Source organism: Trachurus japonicus, chromosome 14 (genome assembly GCF_045865225.1).
Source record: "Trachurus japonicus isolate A0001 chromosome 14, Traja_1.0".
NCBI lineage: Eukaryota > Metazoa > Chordata > Actinopteri > Carangiformes > Carangidae > Trachurus > Trachurus japonicus.
In genome coordinates, this window is record NC_140920.1 from 8,698,340 (window position 1) to 8,725,891 (window position 27,552).

General features: G+C 41.3%; 1 protein-coding gene across 4 annotated transcripts in view; it reads left to right on the top strand.

The window, feature by feature from the left end:
- The window catches only part of auts2a (activator of transcription and developmental regulator AUTS2 a), a 326,493-nt gene that overhangs the window by 65,071 nt on the left and 233,870 nt on the right, over positions 1 to 27,552 (top strand). For all 4 annotated transcript variants that reach the window (XM_085797320.1, XM_085797321.1, XM_085797319.1 and 1 more), the window contains exon 3: positions 17,753 to 17,965. In XM_085797320.1, the coding sequence (XP_085653446.1) occupies positions 17,753 to 17,965 (213 nt within the window). The remainder of the gene's footprint in view (positions 1 to 17,752; positions 17,966 to 27,552) is intronic.

Sequence of the window (27,552 nt, forward strand, 5' to 3'; positions counted from 1 at the left end):
AATACTTCCAAAAGTTTGTGTCAGAAGACATGGTTGAAGCTCTGGCAACAAATATGAATGAGTACATCATTCAAAAAGGTATACTAATACCCAAAGCAAGTGTGATGCTGTGAGACTGGGTTAGATGTCTGCCTCTGTTTTTCAGAGGACAAGAACTGCTTCTGGGACTATCACTGTAAATAATATAAATAAATGTCAAAGTTCTTCTTGTTGGAATAAATGACTCTTCATAACAACATGACTGAGATTATTATTCATGTTATATACTGGCTTGGGAAAAGCAAAACCCTGCAAATGAATCCTTAGTTCTGTATTGCTGTTCAGACAATGAGTGGAAATACAGGAGATTCTGCTCCCCATTAAGCCCAACGTTGCAATATTACAACATTTCCGTAAAACCTTACTAAAACATAAAATTTTTGAAAACACTCCATTTTCAGCCCCAAAGGCCTCCTACAACAACATCTGAATGGTTGAAAAAAAATTTTTTGGGCGTTTTTCTATATTTGGGTTTTACAGGGTTAATGCCATTCTACATTAGTTGAAATAACAGATCTGACACTTTTTTAAATACTCAATAGGCTTTTTCACTCGGATTTAATTTCAACCAATAGGCACTTCTTCTTTGCCAAGATAATCCATCCAAATGATAGGTGTGTCATCTCAACAATGCTGATTGCACAGTATGGTTATTGCACTGGTGAACCTTGAGCTTAACACAATAAAAGGCCACTACAAGGTGTAAAACCCCACAATTTTGTGATATTATGTGAATTTGACAGATGTTGCACATACTTTAGTTTAGAGTATGACAAGCCTGATTGGTTGAAAAATAATGTTCATGTTTGTTTTTAATGGTAAAGCTATATACTGTTTGTATGTTTTGACTGAGCATTGGGTGAAAGCACAAAGGCAGATGATGTGCTCTATAGCAACCTATAATAAGCAAGAGAAAATGTCTGAGGTGTTGACATTATCTGGAACAGTTTGGGATGGTGAATAAATAAAAAACATGTTTGGACAAGAGTTAGAAAGTGGGCTTCTGCAGCCCCCTCGTTGCCTGAAACCCAGTTAGTCACTCATTTGACATTTCCTTTTAATATTCTTGCTGCATGAATGTTTTGAATGTCCTGGCGTAGCCTACCACCACTGCCTTCTCTATTCTGCACCGCTCCTGAGACACCCAAGTTCATCTGAGGGAAGATTTTTATTCACTGCCGGTCGGAGCAACAAGTTCTCAGATACATAGCGAAGGACTGAATGAGTATCAGAGCAATTTAATGATCTTCTTTCTGTACCCAGTTGCTAAGCAACCTGCACCATTCTGTCTGAAGCCATGGTGTCCTAAAAGAAACATCACGTCATTGGTCTGGAGAGTGGAGGAATGGTAGCGGTGAATGTAAAGCCATGGGGGTTTAACCATAGTCCTATTTCTGCATGTGCACTATGGACATGCCCATAAACTCACATTTCAACACCTCTGCACATTTCACTGTGATCCCAGATGCCACCAGTCGTCTAGCCATGAAGACGCAGTAGTCCAGCGTTGTTCAGATGCCATTAATAAAAAAAAAAAACTAAACTAACTGCAGGAAGTTTCTCCTTGTGAAAACCTCTGCTTTAGTGCCCGGCAGCAGTAGTTCTGGCAGCGAGCAGGAGAGAAGCACATTGAGGACAGGAAGGCTTCAGCATCACCCAGCATTCACTCCCTCCCTGAGTCAATTTTCTGCTGTGAATCATAGAGGTGGAGGGGAAAAGAGAGAAATAAGAGAGAGTAAGAGCTGTTGCTACAAAACCACAGCCTGAGCAAAATCAAGCATTTCTGTTTCCCTTCTGCCCAATTCCCCAGAGAGGGCCGTTTTTCCTTCTGCGGTAGTTGTTCTGGCTCTAGTGCGCACAGAAAAAACAAAAAACAAAGTTTTTTTAAAACAGCAATGGACAGAAAATGGACTGTTAAAGTCATGAGAAGACTCAAAAACACCCGTTTTACCTACAGTACTCTTCGAGAAGCAGCTGATGTTTTGTATCAATGTACTGTATCTGAGGTATTACACATTCTTCATCAAACTGTTCCGCTGGTTGAAAGGTTCATTTTTCAGACCCTCTTAGTTTTTCTTATGTCTTGGATTCAGTGAACACCCTAGCTGACAATTTATTAGGTACGACTGCTGCAATGTAACAAAACAATCGTGTAATAAATTCTCCCTCAGGGTGGTTCTGATTTTCCGTTTGTCATGAAACTGAGAGAGAGAGGTGTTGATTCAACTTTATGGCATCTCGGATGCTGAAGAACAGAAACACTTCCCAGCAGTTTTCACACGAAAGTGCTTTAAACAGCTTTGGCTATTCTTTCAGAAAGTGCCCACCATCCTCTTGTGCAGAGTATACGCTTGTATAAGTTATGGTCTTGAATGCCATTGGCTGCTGCAATTGAAGACACTGACATTTATGAATATTAATATTGAGATGCAGTGCATTATATTAGGAATAGTGGATTTGCATGGTGTGCAGATGCCGTGGGAGGTTACACTTGATAATTATACTGTATGTCTAAACCTATATGTTGTGGTTTATTGTATATATGTTTTATATAGCTACAGCACAAGCAGCCCACTTGGTACCTCAATAGATGTAGTGGGCTGTTTGTTGGTAATACTCTGTCTTCATGTTCAGATGTCCTTGAAGCCTCCGGCAATAGTGACCACCACTAGTTTAACCCAGATCAGTGCTTAACCCTCTGGCAATGAAACAGCTCCAGAATGATCAAACAAGGCTCTGGTTTGAATCCATAGGAATGAAGAAATCCCTTACCATCTAATAAACACATTACATAAATAGAGACTTGAAAATTGTTGTAATTTCCATGATGCATTGCAGACAAAAGGTTTGTTGCAGTTAAATCTTGGTAATAAGCATGTAAGTGGAGGTTACGTAGTTTTCTTTGTTGCCACTGGTTTCCTGCTCTTTATCGTCCTCCCTCCAGCTCCTAAAAGCCTTTACTGGAGTATTCCAATCTCCAGTGCTTCACTTCCTCCAAATTCTGCAGCATTTTCATTCAGTTTGTGCACAGGTTGTCAGTTTGTAATTAACCGAACATAGGCGGCATTGTGGGTAGTAGCTCTTCCATGTTGTGTGTGTTTGGCATGCATGTGGCAGTGCCAGTGCTGCTGGCTGTCTCTTAAATCTCGTCACAAACATGGCACAACACACATATTTCTTGAACATGTTTGACTCCAGTGTAATTCAGTACATTGCAGGATGAAGGATGAAGCGGCGTGGGATTTATTGTACTTTATTGCGCATATGTTTTTGTTGATACATCCGACACGGCACTTTGTGAGAGATTTGTTTTATCGTAGCGGTGCCAGCTCATGTTATGGATGGTTGAGTGCATTAGTAAGGAATGTAAATCATTACAGATGGCCGATTTAGTTTCATTTGAAGTTATTTATGTTAAATTGATATGTCTTGAGAGTAATGGTGCTCTCAAGTTATCAGCTACCACCTCGGGGACAATTTGTCAATTTGTAGATAACAAAATAACTGCAATAAACTGGACCAGAATATATTCACTGTTACGGGATGCTCAGCAGCATCTTCACACAGACTCATCTAATGGCGAGGCAATAATTGGCACCAGTGGACTGTTCCAGGCTCTCTCCTCAAACATGGTCCTGCAAAGCATCTAAAGACAATTACACCAGGCCTGTTGCTCAAAACAGCATTAGGCACATTTATTGGAGGAGAGGAGAATATTTTCCTCATATCAAGACAGTCCTTTACAGTGCCCAGCTTCTGTGCACAATTGCATTTATTCTACAGGCAGGTGTACACATGGTTATAGTATATTAAAAAAAGCATACATAAAAACAAATTGTGTAAAGAAACAAGTCACATTGTTATATAATCTTCAGTGTCATGCATGTGTTAATAGAATGATGTGTTTTTCTTTAATAATTAAAGAATAAAGTGACATGAAATTGCCATTCCACAGTCATTTCATTTCTTTTTTATTTATTTATTATTATTTATTCCATTCATGGTTTACATACTACACATGGTTGCACATATTTACATAATGTACACATAGTCACCATAAATGAAAAGGAGCAGGATGAAGAAAAACTTATAGTAGGCTACTTGCCCCTCTCTATTGTTATAATTGCATTGGCTTACTATCAACACCAATATTATACTCTATTTCAAAAAATTAAAGATGATGAAACATATAATAATAACAAGAAAACAAACAAGCAAAAAAGCAGTGGACACCACTCGTCTATCTATCTTTTCTTTTTTTCCAGTCATGCCATTGCCCTAGTTTTTTTTGTTTTTTTTCTTACAGAAATTGATAACATTGTGATTGGGGTTACTCTGTATTGCCACTGTCTCATATCGTAAATGGATTTAAAACGGCTCAGCTTCACATCATTAGATACTTGTGTTAGTAGATATTATGACCTCTTTCAGTTAAATAATGATTTTTTTCTTCATGTGAATGCATTCTGTCTTGCTGCTCATGGACAACTTATTATACCCAGTCATGAGAGGATTTCTTTGATAATGGGTGAATATTCGGTTGTAGACAGCTAAACCAATTGGCCCATTAGGCAGAAAGTGAATTTTCTTTAGTAATACTGAATGGCAGAATCCAATAAAAGCTCTGACCCAGTGCAGTCACCGTAAGCAATCCCTCTGCTTGTTTAAGCAAATGGTTCATTTGCCTTTACATCTGTCAGCAATTAGGTGTAATTATTTAAGCCAACAAGGGCAGCTTCAAAGGGCGAAATCCACCCCACAATGCTGCTCGGGCTGAGATCATTTTCAGCACAACATTATTTCCCTCCTTGTTGTTTGTTCTCATTTGATCAGTACCGTCTGCACTTCATCTTGTTTCGCAGTGTGCTTTGCTTATTCAGGTTGTCACCACATGGCTAGTGTGCATGTTACCTTGCTTTTTTTTTTTTTTGCCTTACACTGAAATTCTTTCATTCGTATTCTTTTGAACACAACAGACAACCTGCCAGCTGACGTGTATGTCTGGAATATTTTTTCTATACCGTTACACAAAGAAATCAGCGCTTTGATTTAGTAACACAGCAACACAAACACTGTTGGTTTACTTCTTTCTGCACCCATTAAAGGGCCACTCTGCCTGCTCTGCTTACTGCGTAATTAACATGAAAAAAGCCAGGCTGACAGGCTGTATCTCTGCTCCTCATGCTTATTTAATCAGGGTAAATGTTGTGGGTTCTTGTGGCTCATGCTGAATATGTTTGTTTTTCATTAAGTCCTGTGCTCTGCTGGCGTCTCTGCAGAAGGTCTGATTTCCCTCCTGTTAGGATGTGTGCTGGAAACACATGTACGCACACAAACACAAAACACGTGCATGCATTGCAGTGTAACAATGAAAATAAGGAAAACCCACCACAGCAACCAATAAGTCCAGGGCAGAGTGTCTTTCCTAATCTGACCTTGTGTCTTATCCTCTCCCCATACAAACACATGGAAGGTGCCAATATGTTCAGCACCAGCAAAAATATTTTGTATTTGTTCATTTAAATCCACATTCTTTAATTATCATCATTGTTCACTTTTGTTCCAGAGTCAGATTGCTTTTCTGTCCACTAAAAGCTTAATTTGAAAATACATTTCAATTTGTGTTAACATGAAATGCACTTAAACTTAAACAGGGCAAATGGGAGAAAATCATGTGCTTCATGCTAAAAAATATACATATGGAAAGTAGAAATAAAGACCTGCCTGTGCCTATTTTAAAAAAGTACCTCAAATAAAGGCCTGTTAGGTTTTGTAGGTAAAGGTAAAGGTAAATATAGGCCACAGTTACAATAGAGGAAATACAGTAGCCTAGCTGATCCTCTGTAAATGCTTTTTGATAATAGATGTCAAAATCATTTTTGAAAGAGCAACATCCAGTGGGAAACAAATGTCCGTCATTAGATTCACCAAACTATGGTGTAACCTCATCATCACTCAGTCACTCAGTACGTCCATAAACTCAGCCGTGTTGTCCCTTCTGTGACGTCTGCTGTTACTGCCATGGTTACAGGTAGTCAGCTGGCGTGGAGCTGATTACCGAGTGAAGTAGAGTCCCGCAGCTCAAGGATGAAGATGTATTACTCCATACAAGTTCCTATGTATCTTTCCTATCAGTTTATAAAAGTTGTTGTCAAGTGTTCACAGGGGAATGAACGGAATTGGGCATTTCTGACTTTATTTCTAACTTTATCAACTTTACTTTGCGGGAGAGAATCACGTAAACAATGCGAGTCACATGCGAGATCAGGACGACGTTCGTTGCCGGAAGAGACTGCATAGCGAAGCAGACATGACAGAAGGGAATTTATGTAGTTTGACAACAACGACGACTGGTTTAATTCCGATGGGCGCCCCTATCAGTTTGAGACTGAGTCTACTGAAGACAAGCTGAAGGAAATGGAGGAGAAAAGTGAAAGAGGGAGTGCTGCGGTGGAGTCTATGTGCTGGAAATTGAGGAGACAAGTGAAAGAGGGAGAGATGCAGAGGAGTCTAAATGCTGGACCTGGGGGAATCAAGTGGTCAAACTGTGGTCACTGCCTGTAACTTCCAGTGGCCGCTGAAACCAGATGTTTGTGCTGCCTGTCGGCCTCGGACGTGTGTTGTCAGTGCCTGGACTCTCTGCTGGACGCGGAAAGTTGCTGCATAACGTTAGCTATAACTGGAGCAGAGTGGGTGAGTTGTTTTCGTCTCCTTTCAATAGAAACCAGGCTAAGCTAACAGATGTTTGATGCCTCGTATTATGTGGTGGGACCCTGTTTGTACTGTTGATGAAGTTTGGTGCTGTTCTGGGCATTATTTGTGGCTATAAGTGGCTTTTTGATCAGTTAGTGTTATGGTGCGGTCATTGCTAAAGTTGCTACAACAGAAGCTAGCGGTTAGCAGACTTCCATCTCTCGAGGGGGGGTCTAACTCGGTGTGACGGTGCGTTGGACCATGGGTTAAACTTACACCGGAATATCCCTTTTAGGCAATAATTCGTTTTTTTCAAGCATCATGTAAACATAGCTACTGACTCATTGACATTTGCAGATTGAGCCTGAACCAGAAGGATACAAGACCACACTGAGTGACATTATTTGTGGAGTAAATTCTACCCTCTCACCACCTCTTGACAGACCTGATGAAACATTGTCATTATGGCCGTGTCATTTTTCAAGTCTGATTATTGTGGCCACGATGCATGCCATTCGATCGCAGCCTTTGATACGACGTGTGCGGGACGGGTCACTGTGGTGTTTTATTTGGACAAATCAGTTGTTGTGTTTTCTCTCGGGATTCCTGATAAGACTGAAAGATACAAATGGAATCTGGACGCTCAGATCTCCCATTACTTCGCTCCCCCTTGGCCCCCGTCTGTGCTCCCAGAAAGAGAATCCACACTTGCTGAACAACCAGACAGAACCAGGAAATCAGATTGTCATAAACAGGATATCCCCTTGTCGTTTTTTTTTCATGCACCTTTCAGACTCCAATGGAAAGAAAAAAGTCTCTGCTATCTTGAGATTAGTACCAGGAAATTGGCTCGGTGTCTTTGTCTGTCTGTACGTGAGAAGTGTGTGTGCTTTTTTTTTTTTTTTTTAAGTGGACACTGTTTTGTCAGGTTCCACTATTGTTGTTTGAGTGCTATTATGAGACAGAAGGAAACTAACGCAGGTGAACAAACATCTTGTAGATGGTTATGTCTGTCGAGGGAATAATTTACTGCCTACCTGGAAAGCTCCACTCGTCCTATCTTGGTTCTGTGTATAACGCAGACATTGGCTCGTCCGCACCTGAAAATGCTCAGCAGCTGTGTGTGCGTGTGTGTGTACGTTTTTTATATTTTTGTGTGAGCACCTGCGTCTATTCTGAGACTCTGCAGTTGCTCGATAGACTGTTGGTTTTTTCGAAGAGAAGAACTGAACTGAAAAGAGGTTTGAAGTTTTGTCTTTGGTTTCCCTGCGACGTATTTACAGTCTGTCTCCTAGGCTACTGTATAGTGTAGCACTGCATGTACACGCCATGTGGAAAATGGAACGCATCCGTCAGTAATGTGATTTGATGTTAATATTTTTAGGTGAGAAACAGATTTACAGACTATATAAATACACCCACCACCCATAGAGGATATGAAGCAGACTATGAAGACATGCAGACAGCACACCAACATTTATAGAAAGGTAAGCTAATGTAGGTAACTATCAGTCAACTGTCACAGGGTTCTTACGGATCCTTAAAAAGTCTTAAAAGGCATTGAATTCATTAATCTAAAAACAAGGCCTTAATTGGCATTAAAATGTCTTAAATCAATTTTTCAAATGTCTTAAAATTGTTAACACTTGGTAAGTGGGATTTTATGATTGTAATTAGTCTTAAATCTCAAAATAATTGGTAACATTTCGACATAGAGAAGTTAGTGGCGGCCGTCACCGCTAAATCTCTCACCGCCACCAGCTCCTGAGTCAGTTTTTTTTTTTTTCCTGACTTTTTATGCATTTATTTTGAAAGGACAGCTGTGGAAAACTCATGCGAGTTTGTAGTTTTCACCAAAGTCCGTACTTTTAATGGAAACACACAGGACTCAAATTTCTTTTAATGCGCATTTCCCAGTTATTTGAATCACTTTGAATGGAAACATACGAACGAGCAAACGTGTCCTTTTTAGTTTATCATCTCCTCTCCACAACTACACAGCTGTTAAATGATGTCACTCACTCACTCATAGCCCCCTCCCCCCCAATTATTCATGTAGCAGTCGCTTTACCTTGGACCACATAGGAAAGTGGGTAAAATTGTCCCTAACCCTATGTATGTGGTGATGTTTTTTTTTTTTTAATTTAACTTGGCTTAAGCTGTAGGAACCCTGTGTCAGGAGAAGAGATGAAGCTTCAAGATCAATGTCGATGGCCTACACAACTCCATTTTGTCCTGTACATATTTGCTAAAGACGAATAAGAGTATTGCTGCAATGCAACAACATAATGTTACCTCTCAAACCAAACCCAGACCCTGAACTGTGTTTTAGTGAACAGGTGCGGTAATACAAAGTTGGCAGGAAGGACCGTGCTAGATTAGATCAGAGAGAGCAGTTCTATTTGGAAATGCTAACTGGATTTACCGAAGTGAGTCAGGCTGTGCCACTTAAAGCAGAGTGACACGGACACCTTGTGAGACACACCTGTAACTGTGGTAATTGTCCACAAACAAGGTGACATAATGTAGCCTGAAAATGCATCGACTGAAACTAGGACGCATTTCTGCCAAACGGTCGGCCAAAATGAACATTGCTTGCCGTGGTGTGGTGGTTCTCCATTCACCATTGAAACAAACAGACACTGGTGCACAGCGAAGACACAAAAGAAAGTCAATGTCATCTTCGGAAGCAAGAAATCTGACACCTCCTTTGATTACAGGGCAGATCCTACGATGTGTCAAAACATTTGCCACAACCTGAGGATGACAACATGACTCATGATTACGTGGTTAACGTCATTACAGTGGAACAGAGCTCACAGCCCACCGCCGTGCCTAGAGCTCTGGGAGGTTGTACTGACACACAGCAGTAAGAATATCTTTTTTTTTTTTTATCTATATTTTTATATATCCTATATATTTTTTTTAATCTATATTATTTATTATATTATCACCTTCCCTATGCTGATGATGATCAGGAAGTATCATCATGATCACCCTAGTTTAGTTTGGTTTAGTTTAGTGTATTTGGGATTGGACTGTAATTATCACAGAAGGGCCTGCTTCTTGTTGTCGTGGTAATTATTGTTATTACCCTCAGTATTATTAGTATATTCTATTTGCCTCCCACAGAGGTGACCAGCACTGAGCGGTTGTCAGGTTCATCTTCACCTCTGTTATGTTTTCTATGACTGCACATAGGAAAATAATGGGGTATTGTGATGTGTTTGAACTGCATGGCGACCTGTGTGCTCATTTCAAAGTCCTCACAGCTGCACAATGACACAATTGTGTATGGATGCCAGAGCTTTAACCCTCATTCAATTAGTGCAGCACAGACAAAGTGTTTAGAAATTGTTCCTGCTGGCTTTGACACTAGCCTTGAGACATGCTGTGGAATAAATACAGTTAACCTCCCTAAACTTACACTTTAACATTTCTACATTTATAATAGCTGCAAACAAACTGGGATTCTTTCATTCTAGTCTACAAGCCATAGAGATTCAGATTCAACGAGTTTCCAAAGGCTGACTCACTCAATGAGAAAATTAGCTGTAAATGCAGCTGGAGTGTTTGTTAGATCTCAGCAGACATTGTATTTATAATTCCCCTTTAATTCTTCAGGCACTGTCCTGTTTTTTTTATTCACCAGTATTAAATCAGCCAAAACGTGGTCAGAAGTCAACATGAATGCTTATTTCTATCACCTAACAGATATTAAAATTAAAGCAGTTCTTTTTCTGTGGAGGATCTTGTTATCTGGCCTTTGACTTCCTGCTCTTTTTTGTCTGTATTCAGATGCTGCTGTCATCTCAGGCAGCTCTCTGCTCTTTTTTTTTCTTGTCTGATTTTTCGGAGCTGCAGGTCAGCTTGCTGGTTGGATTGCTGATTCTTCTTTTTTTTGTTAGACCTTTTGCTACCACTTTTTTTCTCTTAGAGTCGTGTCTCATTCTTGCAGGAAAGTAGTTCTCCTCTAACTGCTTGGTGCGCGTCACTCACTTTGTGTCAGTTGCTTGAGGAAGCAGCACTTTGCAGAAGCTAAAAGCTCAGTGAAAAGACCAGTGCTGAAGTGTGCATGGATATCAATGTGGCTGTTGGATTGTTGAATTCCTCACATGGTCTGAATTGGAGCGTGTGCTTTCACCATTGTTTTCCACAGACACATTAGGCTGTGTGTTTGTCCAAGTTGGTCAGTGTCGTGGATGCCAACGCTGGTCAATGCTGAGAGGCTTTAGCCGCTAGACAGTGAAAGAAAGAAAGAAAGAAACAAAGATGTGTGTTTGTTAGATGTGCTCTTGACACTTTAACATTATTCTACAAGTTAAAATGCATAAAACAATGCTTTATTTTCACGCTGTACGAGTTCAGTGCCAAATTGTTATTCCAGCTGTTCTTAATCTTCAAATCGTTTAGTCCAGAGCCGTCTGGAACATGAAGTCGAGAGCGATACAGTAGTTTGTTCATCATAGCACAAGAATTGAATTAATCCTTGTAATACAAGCTCTACAGTATTTTCCATGCATTAGGGGCCTATCAGTGTGGAACCCACATGTGCTTTTACTTAATGTTGGTTTCTGTCTCATTAAATCCCATACAAAGAGAATGTAAATAACGGCAAATCCATACATTCAAACAAAGTTTGAATATAGTTATTTTGTTTTATGTTTAAATGTAATCAATGCTATCTCTCCTCAGCTGCCTATACTAGCCCTGCTGTGAAAGGTCCTTAAAAACACTGAAGTGCAGATTTTTGTATTTGCTGTTTAGTTGATAATAATCTGGCTTAATGAAATACAAAGTTTGAAATATTTTAGAGACACAACTGTTGAATATTTTCATTAATCTACTTATTAATATTCATGATTTGCCATTTATGTACAAAATGTCAAAATCATGTGAAAAATGCTTTTTGTTCGTGCAGTCAGTGAACTTATGGCTCTGTGTGAAATAGACAAATAATGTCTTAAACTGATTAAACAGAAGAAATAGAAGCATTTCAGTCCAAAGTGTGATTAAACTTTCACGCTTTACAGATTTTAAATGGCCGCTGTATTTGTTCTTACTCTCACCAGAGACCCTATCTCTGCTTACAGGAGCTCACATCCTTTATGCTTGAAGGACAGAAGTCTTGTGGCTCATTTTAGTATTGTTTAAAGTTGATTAATGACCAAAACCTTTGAAAACATGTTTCCCTCTGTGGAATTCACAGAAATGTTTAAAGGGACAACGAGGAGTTTTGGAAAAGCGAAGTGTTTTCACACTACATTTATGAGCCTCCACGCGCACCGTGAAATTCTTTGACCGGCGCAAGACAGACTCATGTTTTCATTCATCAAGAATTAAAGTCAGAGGTTCAAAGACGATCACATATCGTTGTAGTTCTGACCATAAACTGCGATTCGGCGGCGTTATTCTCATGACACGCCGCGAAACCGAAAGTAAAGAAACGCTGGTCGGCTCGACCAGCATTTCCGCCACCACTAATAATAACAAAATAACGATAGAGACAAAACGATATATTTATTGAAAGTGGGCCCATTAACAAGTGTGGGTAGCATAGATTCATCCACATTAACATGAGACTTTTTTATAACCAAATAGAAACTCCTCGTTGTCCCTTTAAATGAAATACTATTAATGATTATTGTCTCTGAGCTTTTTATTTATGCTGCTCTGAGGTTAGAGGCTCAGTAAATAGATGGAGTTCAGTGAATATACAATATTCAAGACTGGACAAAACATACACAAGGTTTGCAAGGTTTTATCAGATTTGCCAGCGTTAATGTGCAGTAATGTACAGTAGATCACAAACAGCATTACTCACACAGCTAATATACAGCAGGAGCCTGGCTTCTGGAGAAGGCGCTGGGCCAGTCACCACCATCATTATTACCTGGGTTTGTTGAGCTGCTCTAATCACATCTGTAATTGGTTACATCACCACAAACTGCAGAGGTTGAAGTACCCATCAGCTGGTTTGACCCGACACTGAGAGCTTGCTTAATGCCATTTCACACCTACTGGAAGTGTGCTAATCAGGTCAAGGACTCCCTAAAGAATGACTATTCACTGTTCAACTTAACTAGGTAGATGAAGCTAATATAGGCTGTTGTCCTCCAGTAGCCCACAAGGAGAGATTGTCCTTATTATCAGTCGTTATTAGCATTCATTTTTATCTCCGATTATTGTTTACTATGTTAATTGTCATGTAGAGTTTTGAGTTTTGTGTGTGTGTGCATGTGAGGCAGAGTGTCAGATGTACGGATGTACTTTGAGCTCGGTGCTCATTGCAATAGTATCGGGGGAAGCCACATTCATTAAGCCTCTGGTGCATTCGAGTGCTCTCTCCATCTCTCACCATCTCTGTCTGTTCCCCTGTTTTCTGCCACCAATCTAATTAAATTGTCTCTGTAAGACAAGCTGATCGCACTCTTTGATCAGACCCTCGCTGGCCTCCCTGTTTGGTGGCTCAAATGTCACCGGTGCCGAGAGAGACCGGAGAAGGTCCAGCTTGTTAAATCTGCTGCTGTAGACAAAGCAAGAGTGAACAGAGAAACACAGAGAGTCCCACAGAGCCATGCCGGATTAAAATGTGTCAAATAAAATAAAATTCCCTCCGAAAATGTAAAAATGAGATGATGGTTGTCATAAGGACTGAGCCAAAAATGTGCTCTTATAAATCTCAGGAGAGAACTATACTGTATGATGTAATTGGTGAAGTTATTCAACAATCATGCCAATTTACACTCTGAAAGATGTGCTTGTTGTTGTTTTTTACTACTTCTTGAACACAAACACACAAAGTTTAAAGCAGACACACAAATGTGAGTTTTACGTCCACCATGACGTGTGCCATTACCTCAGCCGCTGCGCTTGATTATTGAACCCCTCCTGGAATCGTCCACTGGCTGCGCTCTGTCCCTTCTATTCATCATCTTTATGCACTGACTCATTTCACATTATTATGTTGAAACTGCATTTATTTTTTGGCAAGCAGAGCTTTCCATTGTTTCATTCACTCTCGCCCCTCATTGTTAAAGTAGCAGCACAGACTTGGTTCTCCACATTTATTGCAGGCTCCAGACAAAGCAGGGTGGATGTTCAGGAGAAGCCGAGTTACAATTCGTCTCTAAATGAATTGTTAATGAGCAGGTTTGGAATATTCAGCAGGAAATTGCATGCAGTGCACTTCTTACATTAATATACTGCAGGCAGCTTCTGGCATTAGTTAGTTTACAACTTTGAAAAGTGTCCAGATCCAATTTGCAGGCATAGCTGCACGTGTGCTATGTGACAAATTAACAGTGAACGGTATAGACCCCTCCAGTCATGCCTTATGGTGCAGAAAAATACTGTTTTGAATAATCATTTGTTTTTTCTACATAAAAATTACAAAACTCTTCTCTATTCATGAGATATACTCTTCTATTCCACTTGTCCTCATTAGAGAAGCCAGATCCATTAGTATTGAAGTATTTTTCATGTAACAGATTTAAACTTGACATCTAACACCTTCCACAGAGCTGTGTTAAAAGTAGTGTCAAACTGCACACACGTTGTGCTGTACTGAGAAGATTACTTAGGTAAATTAGTTATGTGTGAAATAACATTAGTAACACAAGGTTTGAACGTTTTTCTGTCACATTGGATGTGATACGTTGAACAATCCCTCCAAAAATAACCCAACATCTGTGAATAAGAGTTTCTGCCTGCCTACAGTACAGTACCAGATAGCAAAGATACCTGCTGCAGACATGCACGGCTACCAAGTGCCACAGTGCAATCACTTTGTACACTGCCACACAATCATAGTAATGAAAGCCAATGGAGAGTGAGCCATACTGAGCAATTACTTGCCTTTCAGTGTCATAAGACACTGAAATAAGGAATTTGTCTTGCTATTGTTCGGGGAGCAGGCAAAACATATTGTGCATAATTTATTCCAGGCAATCAGTAGGTTTGGAGGCTTAGAAGCATGCGGAAGGCTGGCACAATGGAGCCTCTCTCAGCCCCATCATAACTTTGTCACTTATTCTGTGCACTGACAATGCATGTCATGTTGCATTATTTGCCTTGGATGAGTGTGGGCGGAAAAGGCAAACAAGATTAGTGGATGCATGCACTTGTTTTTCTATGTGTGAATGGAGGCCTTTAGAAATGGTTTAGTGAGTCAGTGCCAGTAGCACACTCATCAAACTCATCCCTCTGACAGCACTGCATATCTGTAACACTGCTGGAGTAATTCTCTGCAGGCACGCTAAGGTTGCTCCGAGGTGGTCTACCAGTGAGTAAGTGCTGGTGCTCGAGATGTGGGGGGATTTTGTTCTCCAGTGTTTTGTGGAAAATCTGCCATGATTTCATTCCTCATATGTAGTGTACACCAACTCTGAGGCTCACAGTGGTTTCTGTGGGATAAATCTTGGACCGAGTAACAGTTTTGTGGACTAGTGCTTAGTCCAGCTCAAGTACTCCTGAATAAATATAAACCACCGCTAAAGAAATTACTGGACTGAGCCCCCCCCCCCCACCTCCCTTGAGACTGCAGTGAGAGAATAGCGAGAGATGCCAGCGTATCCACCAGGAGATAAATGTGAGAGGATTCACAGCAGAAGACAGGTTCAGGTCTTTTAATTAAGGTTGCAACACCTAAAAATTAAATTACTTCACTGAAAGCATTCATATTTTTGTACTTTGCTAAAAATATGGGTGTATTAGCAGCGAAATGTGTTTAATTTAACAAAAAGTATTCATTTGGCAGCCGAGTATGGTTAATGTTTGAAGATCATTTTCATTTCTTCATGCTGTGGGGACTGTAGGTGCTGCTACAGGTTGTAGCCATAGCAATGGTCTTTTAGTTTGGATGTGAAAGCTTGATCTTCAAAGTTAAAGCAGAAGTAAGCGATCCGGTGGTTTTGGCTAACTTCTTGTCAGCCGATGGAGTTAGCAGTCCCCGCCCTCGTCCCTACGTCACCACATTCACGCGCATCCCTTGGCTGCACACACAGAGAGGACCGCCCCTTTATGCCGTTCTCTCTCCTCATTGGATAAAGGTTGTAGGATACAAGGAAAGTTTTCTCCTCGGCTTACAGCAGAGCAGAGTGACTGACAGACCCGTGTTTCAGACCAAACACTCTATATAAGTGATTGCTGTCGGAAGATATAACTATTTAAGACTTATATTAACACAAACATTTCGCTTACTTCTGCTTTAACTAATAAATGTAGAAGAGTGAAAGATCCAGTATTTTCCTCTTTTCCTTTCCTGAAGTAGAAGTTTAAAGTGACATGAAATGGAAACACTCTCATCTTTAAATTGTAATCCTGTATTTGGGTCAGTGTATAGTTACACTCCACCAGCTAGTGGCTCTTTGTTCCTCATTGTGGCACACAGGTGGATGGAGGTGATTCATTACAGTAATTTCTAAGCAGCAGGTGAATAGTAACATTGATCAAACTCTATAACCACATCTGTTTGGAAAATAATACCCTGAAAAATAAACTGGAGTTCATCACATCTCCTTGTTTCTCTGCTGTAGTTCTTATGTGTTGGCAGACTGAACCTCCATGTTTTGATGTTTAGCGCTGTGCTGCTGCTGATCTGAGCTCGACTCAGAAATGTTACCTTACAGGTAAACACAGGCTCAGTCTCAGTTTCTGCTCATCATTATCCCTGCTTCTTTTACTTCAGACCTGCAATGCAACAGCATTCGCCTAAACCCGCACACTGAACATACTGTAGGACACAGCTGTCTGTGCACATTAAAGACAAACAGTGATTGTTATTTTGTTATTGGCTATTTTATTTCTGTTGAGATTATTGTAGTGTTTCTTGCTCATGTCCACCTCCTCAGTGTATTGATAACCTCTGCTTGTAAACCTGTAAACCTTCTCATGAATGACCTGCACGTCTCCAGTCGTGCTGTCATTTCACAATCTTTCTTGAGGCCTGCACTTCCATCCCATCACCTCGCAGACAGCTGAGAAGTTCTGTAACCTGTGTCAGGCTCATTTGCTTGACCCTCTAGACCCCAAACGCATCACTGCTGAACTTGTTATGGTTTATGCTCGGATGTGCTGCAACACTTGACTTTGTAGCCTCTCTCAAAATTGCTTGAGGTTGCTCTATTAAACCTGTGCCCTGGATAACTGGCCCCCATATGTGCAGTTAGAGGAGAGTGTAGGCGTGCAGAACGCAAATGGAAAATCTCCAAATTGAGAGTTTATTTTTGAATATTTGGAAGATTTTTTTTATTTTTTTATGGACAAACATCCCTGCAGTACTAACCCTCAGTAACTACATCTGAGAATCATAGAGATCATTAAGAATCAAGTGAGGTTTTCCAGAAAAGTGAATTTAGTTTTTTTGGTTGCCAGCGTCAGAGCTCAAATTTAGCCATCAGTCTATTTGATCATGCAAGAAAGTACCTTACATTTTTTATTCCCTTAACTTAATTCCACAAACACGGAGTCGTCTGCTGGTTTCTACATTTTTAGCACTGGCTGGCAGTCAATCAAAAACTGTCGTTGTTGATGTCCTTCGGGCTAAATGGTCTGAGACACCAGCTTACTGCATTGTCTGCTTTAAATCCAGCTGGGTCCCATTTCACTGTCTGTTTTCTTTTTATTCCTGTTGGCTTCTCTACTGTATACTTTCAAATAAAAGCTAAATGGTGGAAAGAATTTCTAACAAAGAGCCGCTTGGTGTTCTGCTGTGTTTTTATGGGAGAAACTGTGGCGATGCTTCACTGTATCAAAGGCCTTTCTGCACAGTTGCTCCTCAACTTGGAGTAAATTCGCTGCATCTACGGCAGAGTGAGTGAAGTTGGTGAATATTTACCTCTTTCGTCAAGGTCTGTAACATGTTTATGACCAGCTTCTCCCAGGTGCTGACACCTTCTGAAGAGTTGATTTTCACTATTGATTGACTGAATGAATACTGAATCCTTTAAACCCAAGCTGTAAAATCCCTTACAAAGCTAACATGACTAACATTTCTCTTGTGCTTTCCTCTCTCTTGTAGAAGAATATGACTCTAAAGCCCCAGGAGTGCAGAGAGGGTGAGGCTGGGCCCCTGCACAAGAAAAAGCCCGCGAGGGTCCCCAACGGCCTGAGCCTGGAGCCCTGCAAGAACAATCACCACTACCACCAGCCCTCAGACCAGGAGAACAACCCCCGTCTGGCTCACTCACATGGCAAGAGGAAGAAGAAGCACCTGAACAAGAAACACTCGATGGTGAGTTTAAAGATGCTTTATTTTACTAACAAACGGTATGTGTAATGAATCAAATGTGGCGAATACAGCAGTGTATGATGTTTGCTATGAGCTGTGATGTGGTTGCAGGCTTTAGAGATGCTCAGTTGTGCCATCTCTCTCTGAAATTCAGTTTTATTTCAGTAACATGGGTTCAGCAGTGCACCTTACATTTTCATGACGCTGTGAAAAATCTGTTGTCAACAGGATGACTTCCAAGATTTTTTAAATGACTAATATTAGTGCAGCTCGGTTTCCTCCTCTTGCTTCGGTGGTCATTTTGCAACAGATCTGTAATCTGTGCAAAATGTAAAAACCCCTGCGTTCTTAAAGTGAAGCCAGTGCAGAGGCGTTTTAACAGTTCATTCAGCCCACAATCACTGGGTGTGGGATGACTGGAGATGTTTATTCATAGAAATGTTGCAGTTTTTAGTTTTTCTCCTGAATCCAGGAATTTCAAGGCTTTTCATTGCTCCATATGCTGCTGCTGTTGGTGTGTTAACACAGTCTGTGTGTCCTGTCCAGGTTTTCTCTAAAACCAAATGAATGTGTTGTTGTGAAAGTGTAATCCATGCAAGTCTCTCAGCCAAAATCAACTGCAACAAAACGGAATGATTTCTATAACTGTTATATATATATATATTTGCATACATATTATAAGATTGCTTATGTGTGCAATTGGCAGTGAGTAGAAATTAAACCACAGATGTTTGTAGCGTCAATGAAACCGTTCCAAAGGAGGAGTGACACTCCCCAATGCAGCAGCAAGTTTACACCGTAATCGTGTTTACAGCTGTGGTGTCGGTTTAATGATAGCCATTGGTTCTGCTGCTGGCTCTCAGGAGTGAGTCAGTCTGACGGTTTTTTAAGAGTATTCTCACAAGGTTTGGTATAAAGTCACACTCCATGTAGAGGCTGTTTTGTTATTATTACTAACCAGCAAAAACTCTGTGAAAAAAGAAAAAAATGAAGGATACAGACAGGAAAGTGATCATCTGGATCAGTTAGAGAGTTTTAACAAGGTGTTCTCCAGGTCTCTCATCTTCTCGCATCCTGCTTCAGCTGTCATATGCTGCACTGTACTGTATGTTGAGGCGACAGTTGCTGATGAATGCACAGAAATTCCCACTGCTAAGAGATATAAGACTTTACAAACTTGAACATAGATTGGGCCTTGCAAGGAAATAGAGTGAAAAATGCCCCGTCAGTGTGGACTATAGCTTCAAGGGTATGTTAGTGTAAATTGGTGTATATGCCTGAACATATTTTTGTGTGTAGCAAGGTGTCAAGGTGACTAATAAATATTTATGGTACACTGATGCAGTGGTGTATCTCCACCAGCAAGGACTATCTGTTACATCACTACTGACTGTTTATACAAACAAAGACGCAGCGGAGACTCTGAGGTTACGCTTCACCATCTCTCTGGTAGAGGGTCAGGGTTTTTGAGCTGCTTATTCAAGGACGTGTGTGTGTGTGTGTGTGTGTGTGTGGATGGTTGCATGACAAGCAGACAGGAGGGAAACTCAAAGGCACAGGCATGACATTAGCTTAAATATTCACTGTTGACTCCATAGTAGTAGGTTTATAGGAAGAGTATGTGTTGTGGTGTTGCTCTCTTTCTTTCCTGTTGTCAACAGATTTGCAGGTTGTTGCACAAAATAAATAACTTGGGTAGATGTTATTTCTTGCTTTTAAATTCTAATACAAAAATCTGCTTGTTTTTAGAGAAGATTTGCTTCAAATCCTGCAGATAATGATGCCAGATGTGTTGCATCCTGCAGTTTCGTAGCTGTAGCTGTGTTTGCTGCTCAGTAGACGATCCCTCAGCCTGCAGTCAGGAAGTTATGAGGATCGGTGTCGCAACTGCTTCACAAAGGCTCCTATTTTTAACAAGTCACATGACAATGTACAGTAATTGTGAGTGCAGCATACAGTAGCTGTAGCCTGTAGCCTTTGCAGCAGACCTCTGTTGCCAGGGTCACCGCTGCTGCCTTTTGTCACGTCTGTCCCCGTACTGTACCAGCTAATGGACAGATGGCGCTACCTGCCAGGTCCAAGGTTGTTGTATATGGCTGTGAAGGCTGTACATTCAGTTCAGTAGTTCAGTACAGACATGACTGCACTGAGCCATGTGAGATACCAAGTGAGTAGAGTGTACATGTTGTGCACCTTTTATTCATATGTCTTGTGTTGTTGGCGTGAGTGTGTGTTGGATACTTTGGCAGGGGGTTGAAGTTGGCTGTGGCTGCGTGTTGGTCATGATGAGCGGTGTTTAGGCTGTTGGCAAATGGAGTACAACCCTGATCTCTTGAGCGCACGCACACACACACGCACACACACACACACACACACACACACACACACAGTCACACAACAAACGCTTTGTGCACACGCATGCTCAAGCACATTCACCACATTCTCAGCTACTCTCTTATGTGTTGAACTCATCATGTGTCAGTGGCTTTGACATTATAGTGACCACATCTATTGGTTAAATGTGAAAATAATGTCTCGCTTTAATCATGTTAATCATTATCAGAAGGATTCTACTGATTGTATTACAGATGATTATCATAACGTCATGTTCTTGGCTCCGCGTGCAGCCGAAGCTCAGACGGTTACATGGATACCTTTCACAATAATGAGGAATAGTTTTTAGCTCTTTCCAAGATGCTGTTAGACGCATCAACCTTGGGGCTCAGTAACACCCTAATCTGTCATGTTTTATGACATATGCATAATTGAAAAGATTATCATCTGTGCCCTACACCGCCCCTTTTTGTCCTCTCACAAGAGAAACAAACTGCAGTTATTCAGCCAAACCATCATCTTTTTTTTTTTTTTGGCTTCACTATAAATAAATGTTAAGGCATTGTCCTCCCACAAGGTTACGGTTTAAATGTCAGAGGTCTGTCTCAAGGCTTAATTCTCTGTTCAGAAACGCTTCAGTGTGGAGAGAGAGTGGCTGTTATCAGCACTTTGTGCAACCCTGACTTTATCAGAATGAGGGAGAGAGAAAGAGCCAGGGAGAGAATTTGGTGTTGAATAAAGCAAGAGGGCTTTTTTTTTTCTTTTACCCTTCTTTTTCTTCCTCCTCCTGCCAAGCCAGCAGATCGCAGCAAATGTTTTCGATCTCTGGCACTGACCCAATGTACTGAACTATGAGATTTTTTAAGCTCAAGGGGGGAAATAGAGAAATGTTTATGAGAGCCTCTGACACATCGCCTCACAGTGAAAACAGAGAGATAGAGATTCAGTGAAGATGGATGAAAGTGTGGTAGCAAGTCTACTGTAAGACTATAGCTCTTCTTTTTATCATATCAATATATATTTTCATGTGGTGTTTACTTAAAGGGACATTGTGTAACTTCTCCTGTTATCTATTCACAAAAATCTCGTTTTTCGTTCAAAAGTATGTTTTTCATTAATCAGTAGTTCTGGTAAGCTCTGAATGAGCCGTTCATATCATTCATATCTACATGGAGCGGGTAAGCTCGGTGCTGGCTGCCATGTGGTGTCGCCATGTTGTCACGTTCAGTGGCAGCGTGACGGTAGGAAACCACGGAAACTCAGCGGAGACACCGGAGCTGTCGGCTCAGGTGGAGGTGGCGTCTGTGAAAAGTCACCGCGGTAACGCAGTGAGGAGGAATGGAGCGTTACACTGATGCTGCATTCACCTGCAGTCGGGCAGACGGCCGTCGGTAACAAACCAGATGTCATTTTAGTCACAGAAGTCGAGAGAAAGCCGGTAAAACAATACGACATCGCCATGACAACATATTGTCACGTGTATTGTTTTGCCTCGTGCTGACGGACCACTTGTTTACATAGAGGCTTGTTTATGCCGTTACGTGCAGCGGCTGTCGTCCGTCTGCCGTCTGCCCAATTTCAGGTGAATGCAGCATGAAAAATACCATTGAGTTGCTTGCGATCTACAACCGCAACGCGAGATGGGAGGAATTCCTACGCAATGTACCTTTAATTGCCACTTGCACAATATAAAACAAGTGCTCCTACAATTTAATGCTTCGTCTTCTTTGCTGTAACAAGAAATTAAAGTCGAGGCTAGAAGGCTAGGTCATTTTCCAGCACTGATGTATGTGTGTGTGTGTGTGTGTGTGTGTGGTAGTGGGTTTGGCGGGGGTGTGTTTCTGCTCAGCTCACTGATGTTGGAGTGGTGGCCTGTGGTGTGTGCTGCTTTGTACAGTAGCTCTGGTGAACAGAGGGGCGTGCTGTGAGGCCCATCTGCTCTCTGGCACCGGGGGTGTGGGGGGAGATGAAGAGGGCTCAGGTCTGCCCCACCCCATCCCCAAATCTCGGTCCAACCACCTGCCTGTCTGTCTGCTGGTCCGTCTGGCTGGCTGGCTGGCTGGCTGGCTGTCTTTCTGACTGTGTCTTTTTCTTAGCCGTCGTGTTCAGTGATGTGTTGTTGGACGACTGGAGTCTCTAATTGTAGTTTTCTTGTGTCGGAGCATTTGATTCTAAAAGGAAATGAATATCAGAAGGCAGAGGAAGAGCTTCATCTGACGTGAAAGGGTCATATTTACTTCTACAGCGTTCAGGGCTGTGCATTAAACTGTATAAAGAATTCAAACTCAACTCATGCTTCAACCTTGAGATTCTTTACCTCAGACTAAATGCTCCCATTACTCCAGCTGACACGATGTGCAGGGGAAGTGTGGAGCAGGATGAAAAAAAAAAAAAAATCAAACGTGTGTAAGAGACGGCTGTAAAAGGTAAAATGTTCTGCAAGTAAAAGCTTTTCAGGTTAAAAAAAAATGTGCCCATATCACAGAAACTAAGACATGAGTATTTAAGAGAGTGACACAGTTTGTTCCTCGGACTCTGAGCTCCAGCACATTTCACTATAGGAATCAAATAATGAATACTACATAGAAGTGCCAAGTCTCAAAGCTTTTTGAGAAGGTTTCCATCCATATTGAAAGAACCATGTGGGAGACGTAGCCCCTTAAAAACACACAATCCCCAATTTTTAAGGGTTCAAAAGTTTCTTGCGCAGCTGTGTCCAGACCTCTGTCTGATTCTTTCTGGAAAAATAGAGAACAAAGTTCAATCCACTAATGACAGAAGAATCACAACCCTTATATAAAAAAAGATGGAAATAGGAAAGTATGGAGAAAAAAAGGGAACAGTTCATGACCTAAAACCACCTCCTCATCTATCAAACACAGTGCTGATTCTGCCATAGAAGCAAATAAAGTTTTTTCACTGTTTGCTTGAGGAAACAAGTTAAAGAGGTAAATGGTTTTTAGGTAAATAATAACTGGCACAGTGTAAATGTTCATTATTGGATAGATTTTGCTGTTGATATCAGTGTTTATATTGTATCTGTTGTTTCTTTAACATACATTTTAAATAGTCTTATAAATGTAAAACCGCAATACAAGAACGCATGATTAGTTTAATCTTACTTTTAGTGCTTTGCATGATGATATCTGTATGTAAGCCTCTTCAGCACATTAAATGAACCAGGGATTAAGTGTGCTCTTGGCATCACATGCTGTCAGCTGGTTGTGGTGTTATATTGGCTCATTATGAGGTGGTGTATTGTACTGTAATTAAGCTAGCACTTTCTGTCATTGAGTGGACCACACTGGCTTTACTTTTACTGCTAGGTTTCTCAGAGCTGAAAGAAAGTCTTTTATGAACCTTTTTCTGAGTAATTCTCTAGAATTAGGAGGCATTACCTTTTGCACACATGCACTCAAGCCTTTTGAGTCTCATGATTTTTATTCCTGCAAAACTGTTAAAAGAATACAAATCCCGTGTGGTTTCAGTGTGAGCAATGCTGTTGAATGTCTTTTGCACAGACAGTGACATGACAGTGTTTCTACAGGTCATCTATCTAAGTTATTTCAGCAGAATAACTGAGTAAAATCCTGTCACCACCTCACAGCTGTCTCCATTCCTCAGTCACACCTAATCCAGCTGCGGTCTTCGGTCAATGTCCCACTGCTTAGGAGTAATTGCTGTGGAGACTAGTGAGCAGCTTCTAGCCCCGGGGTTTGAAGATACTTCCTTGAGTAGCTCTAACCAGGTCAACCAGTCAACTGGAGGGCTCTGCTCTCTGGCCTGTGGCTGCCTGAATCATCTCACTGGGCAGATTCTCACTGCACCTGTCCTGATGGAAAAGCCCTGCCTTAGGCCTGCCAGAGGCGGTGGTGTAATTTAGCACCAGTCTCTTACCTAGACTGAACTCCTACTTCCACATGCTGATGGCCACATGTAATGAGATCAAGCGAAAAACTCCAATGTCAGATCTCCTGAGCTGGTTACGGAGCGCACGCTTGTGTGTGTGTGTGTTTGCCTTTGTGCATCATGTGTGTATAAATATTTGGACTGAAGCCCTTTATTTTCTCAGAATAGGGGCAAACTCTCATGCTTTCGATCTGCAGTGAAAATGTAATATATAATGTTGAGCTCTTTCAGCTTCGCGGGTCACCCTTAATAAGCTTATCCACTAAGCCAATAAGAGATTCGAAGAAAAGCAATGTCCTGATTGTCAGATAAGATGCTAAATCCATTCTGGTGGGGGCCTCGGTTATGGGGATGAGAATTGTCGCTGTCACAGTGGCGGTTTGTGGCACTGGATCAAATCAAATCCAATCCAATCGTGATGGCTTGTTTTGTGGTCTTTGTGTCTGTAAACATTTTAATGCATCTCGGGGCTGCATCTAATTAGTGTTCGGATGTGTCTCTACACCACTGTGTTTATTGTATTTTCATGTTAACACAGTAAAAGGGATATGATAAGATAGCGACTTGAGATGTTACTTAACTGCAGAGCTTCACTGTGCTCTTTATAGGCAGTGAACAGCATGACATGCCACGATAACACTGCATTTATATTTACCACTCAAATTGCTCTACAGTACAGGTCACATTTACACACATTCCTTTGGGATTGAATCACCAACCAGCGGCCCCAAGATGTGATGCTAAGGTCCATTAAAGGGATAGTTCAACATTTTGGCAAATTGGCCCATTGCCATAATCCCTATAGTTATAGCAGTAGGTTAGATACCTTTATTTGTCGGTGTAAGCTGTTTTTAGAACGGCGGAGCAGAGCCGTGAGCTGCTCAGAGCTATGCTGGAGGCTCATGGGATTTCTTGGTTTCCCTCATCAAATACACAAACCAACAACTCCAAAACGCTCTGGTGGAAAAGTTGTGACCTGCACATTCACCACGCTATGAGATAATAATGGAACGTTACGAGACAGAGTTGTTTTAGAGGTAAATACAGAGACTGCTTGATGAAAAACTGTCCCTGAAGGCAACGCACATCAGCGGTTTTGCATGAATTTCCCTCTAAAACAACTCTGTCTGGTAGCGTTGTGTTATTATCTCATAGCGTGGTGAATGTGCAGGTCACAACTTGTCCACCAGAGTGTTTTGGAGTTGTTGGATTGTGTATTTGATGAGTTTGATGAGGGAAACCAAGAAATCCCATTAGCCTCTATAGCGTAGCTCTGAGCAGCTCGCGGCACTGCTCCGCCGTTCTACAAACAGCTTGCACCGACAATTAAAGGTAACGAACCTACTGCTATGACTGTAGCGATTATGGCAATGGGCCAATTTGCCAAAATGTTGAACTATCCCTTTAAACATATTACTCTGTCATTTTCTCTCTGCACAAGCGGGGCCCCCCACCAGCTTAAGGCCGTCTGACAACATATTCACACCCCCACAGTCCCAACTACATGCAACCACCTGCCCCTGTCTCTGTCTCTGTCTCTGTCTACTACTACTACTACTACTACTGACGACTCATGTGTTTACCATGTCCCCTCTTAAAAACTGCTTGTCTTTAGCACAAGCTGCTGATGCTGTTTGACAAGTCTAGGCCAACATGTCTTTGAAAATGGTTTAATATTTTTTTCTTTTTCATTCTCTGCCTGCTTTCCCAGCATCTTTTGAAGTGTCACTTTTCTCTTAGGGAGGATGGGAGGAAGCCGGGGGGGGGGGCTCGCATGACTGTTAAACTGAGTCATTTCATTGCTCCCTCACAGTGAAGAGTCTGTAGCTGCTGTTGGGAGGCAGAGCAGGGAAATGAAATGAAAGACAGCATCTGCTCTCACTATAGTCACTGTCCAACCTGATGCTGGCTCCCACTCTTGACAAACTCTCACAGTCAATTTGTGAAAAATTAAGTGGCTGCACTTTAAACCGAGAGTGTCGGCCACTTAAAGCCCGGGCCCGTCTCAGCTGTCAGTCAGCACCGGGCAGTGGGCCGAAGGTGTTTGAAGAAGCTTTTATCATAGCTGTCCAGCCCCTGTCACACACACACACACACACACACACACACACACACACACACACACACACACACACACACACACACAGACCACTCTATAGTGCAGCAGTCAGACTTATGTCTAATCCAATCAGCTACTGTTTACAACACACAGACTCACAGATGAATGCTCAAGATAGTTCAAGTCCAGCTGGATTTTAAAATTCCTTTTTGTCAGTCTGTTTTTCTTCTTCTCACCAGAAGTAGCATAACACACAGTGGCCGTTAGTTTGTGACGCCTCAGTCTCTCTCTTTTTTTTTTTTTTTTTAAAGTTTCCTTTGCTTGAGTGATGTTTTTTCACATGTGTAGAAGAAAGTGAGTAAATGAATAAGGAGGCAAAAAAAACTGTCATAATTTGTGTGTTTGGCTGCACACATGCTTGGACTTTATCTCACTTTGCCAGTCTTGCCGTGTCCACTTTCACAGACACACACACTTTGAGGCAGACTGGTGGTGGGGCTTCACTCCAGGGATGAGGATGTCAGTCAGAGAGTCAGGCCGTCCTTGTGATCTGAATTCTTGATGGATTCTCATGAAATTTTGTACAGTCATGGTTCCCCGAGAATGAATCCCCGATGAGTCCTCCTCGGATACCCTGACACACCACAATCTCACATTATAACATACTGTGCTGTAAAATACTAATAACATTTCCACATGGAATTAGCTGTAGATATTCCTAGTGAGCACAAGATCAATCATGATAATGTTGCTAACCCATGATTTTCTCCTCTGGTGTCACAACATGGCTTAAAATTTCAATTGTAGATCATTTATTTCGATACAGCTCTGTTTGTTTATCATTTTAATGACCCAATACACCACCTCTAGTGCCAATAAAAGTGTCTTGAAATTTTCACACATAATATTACTAAAAATTTGAGCTTTTGTTAAGGTAATTTGTGTTGTATACAGTACAGGGCCCTTTGATAACCCTTGACCGGACCACTGACATCACTATCAAGGCAGGTTTTCCCCTTGTAAACAACACTAGAACATGTCTCGGCACAAGCATTTACACAAGGGTGAACTGATTAGTTGTTTTTATCTATAGTTCAAGAATTCTTACTCTAATTATGATAAAATATGTCCAATAGGATGAAGTGATGACATTTGATATCTAAAAGGTCAAAGACATTATTATGCGCCAAATCACTTCTGGCTATTATTCAACACTCTAACTCTTATTATATGACTCTGGGCAGATGTGGACGTAAACTGCATTTTGACTGGTTGCCTGAGGCAAACG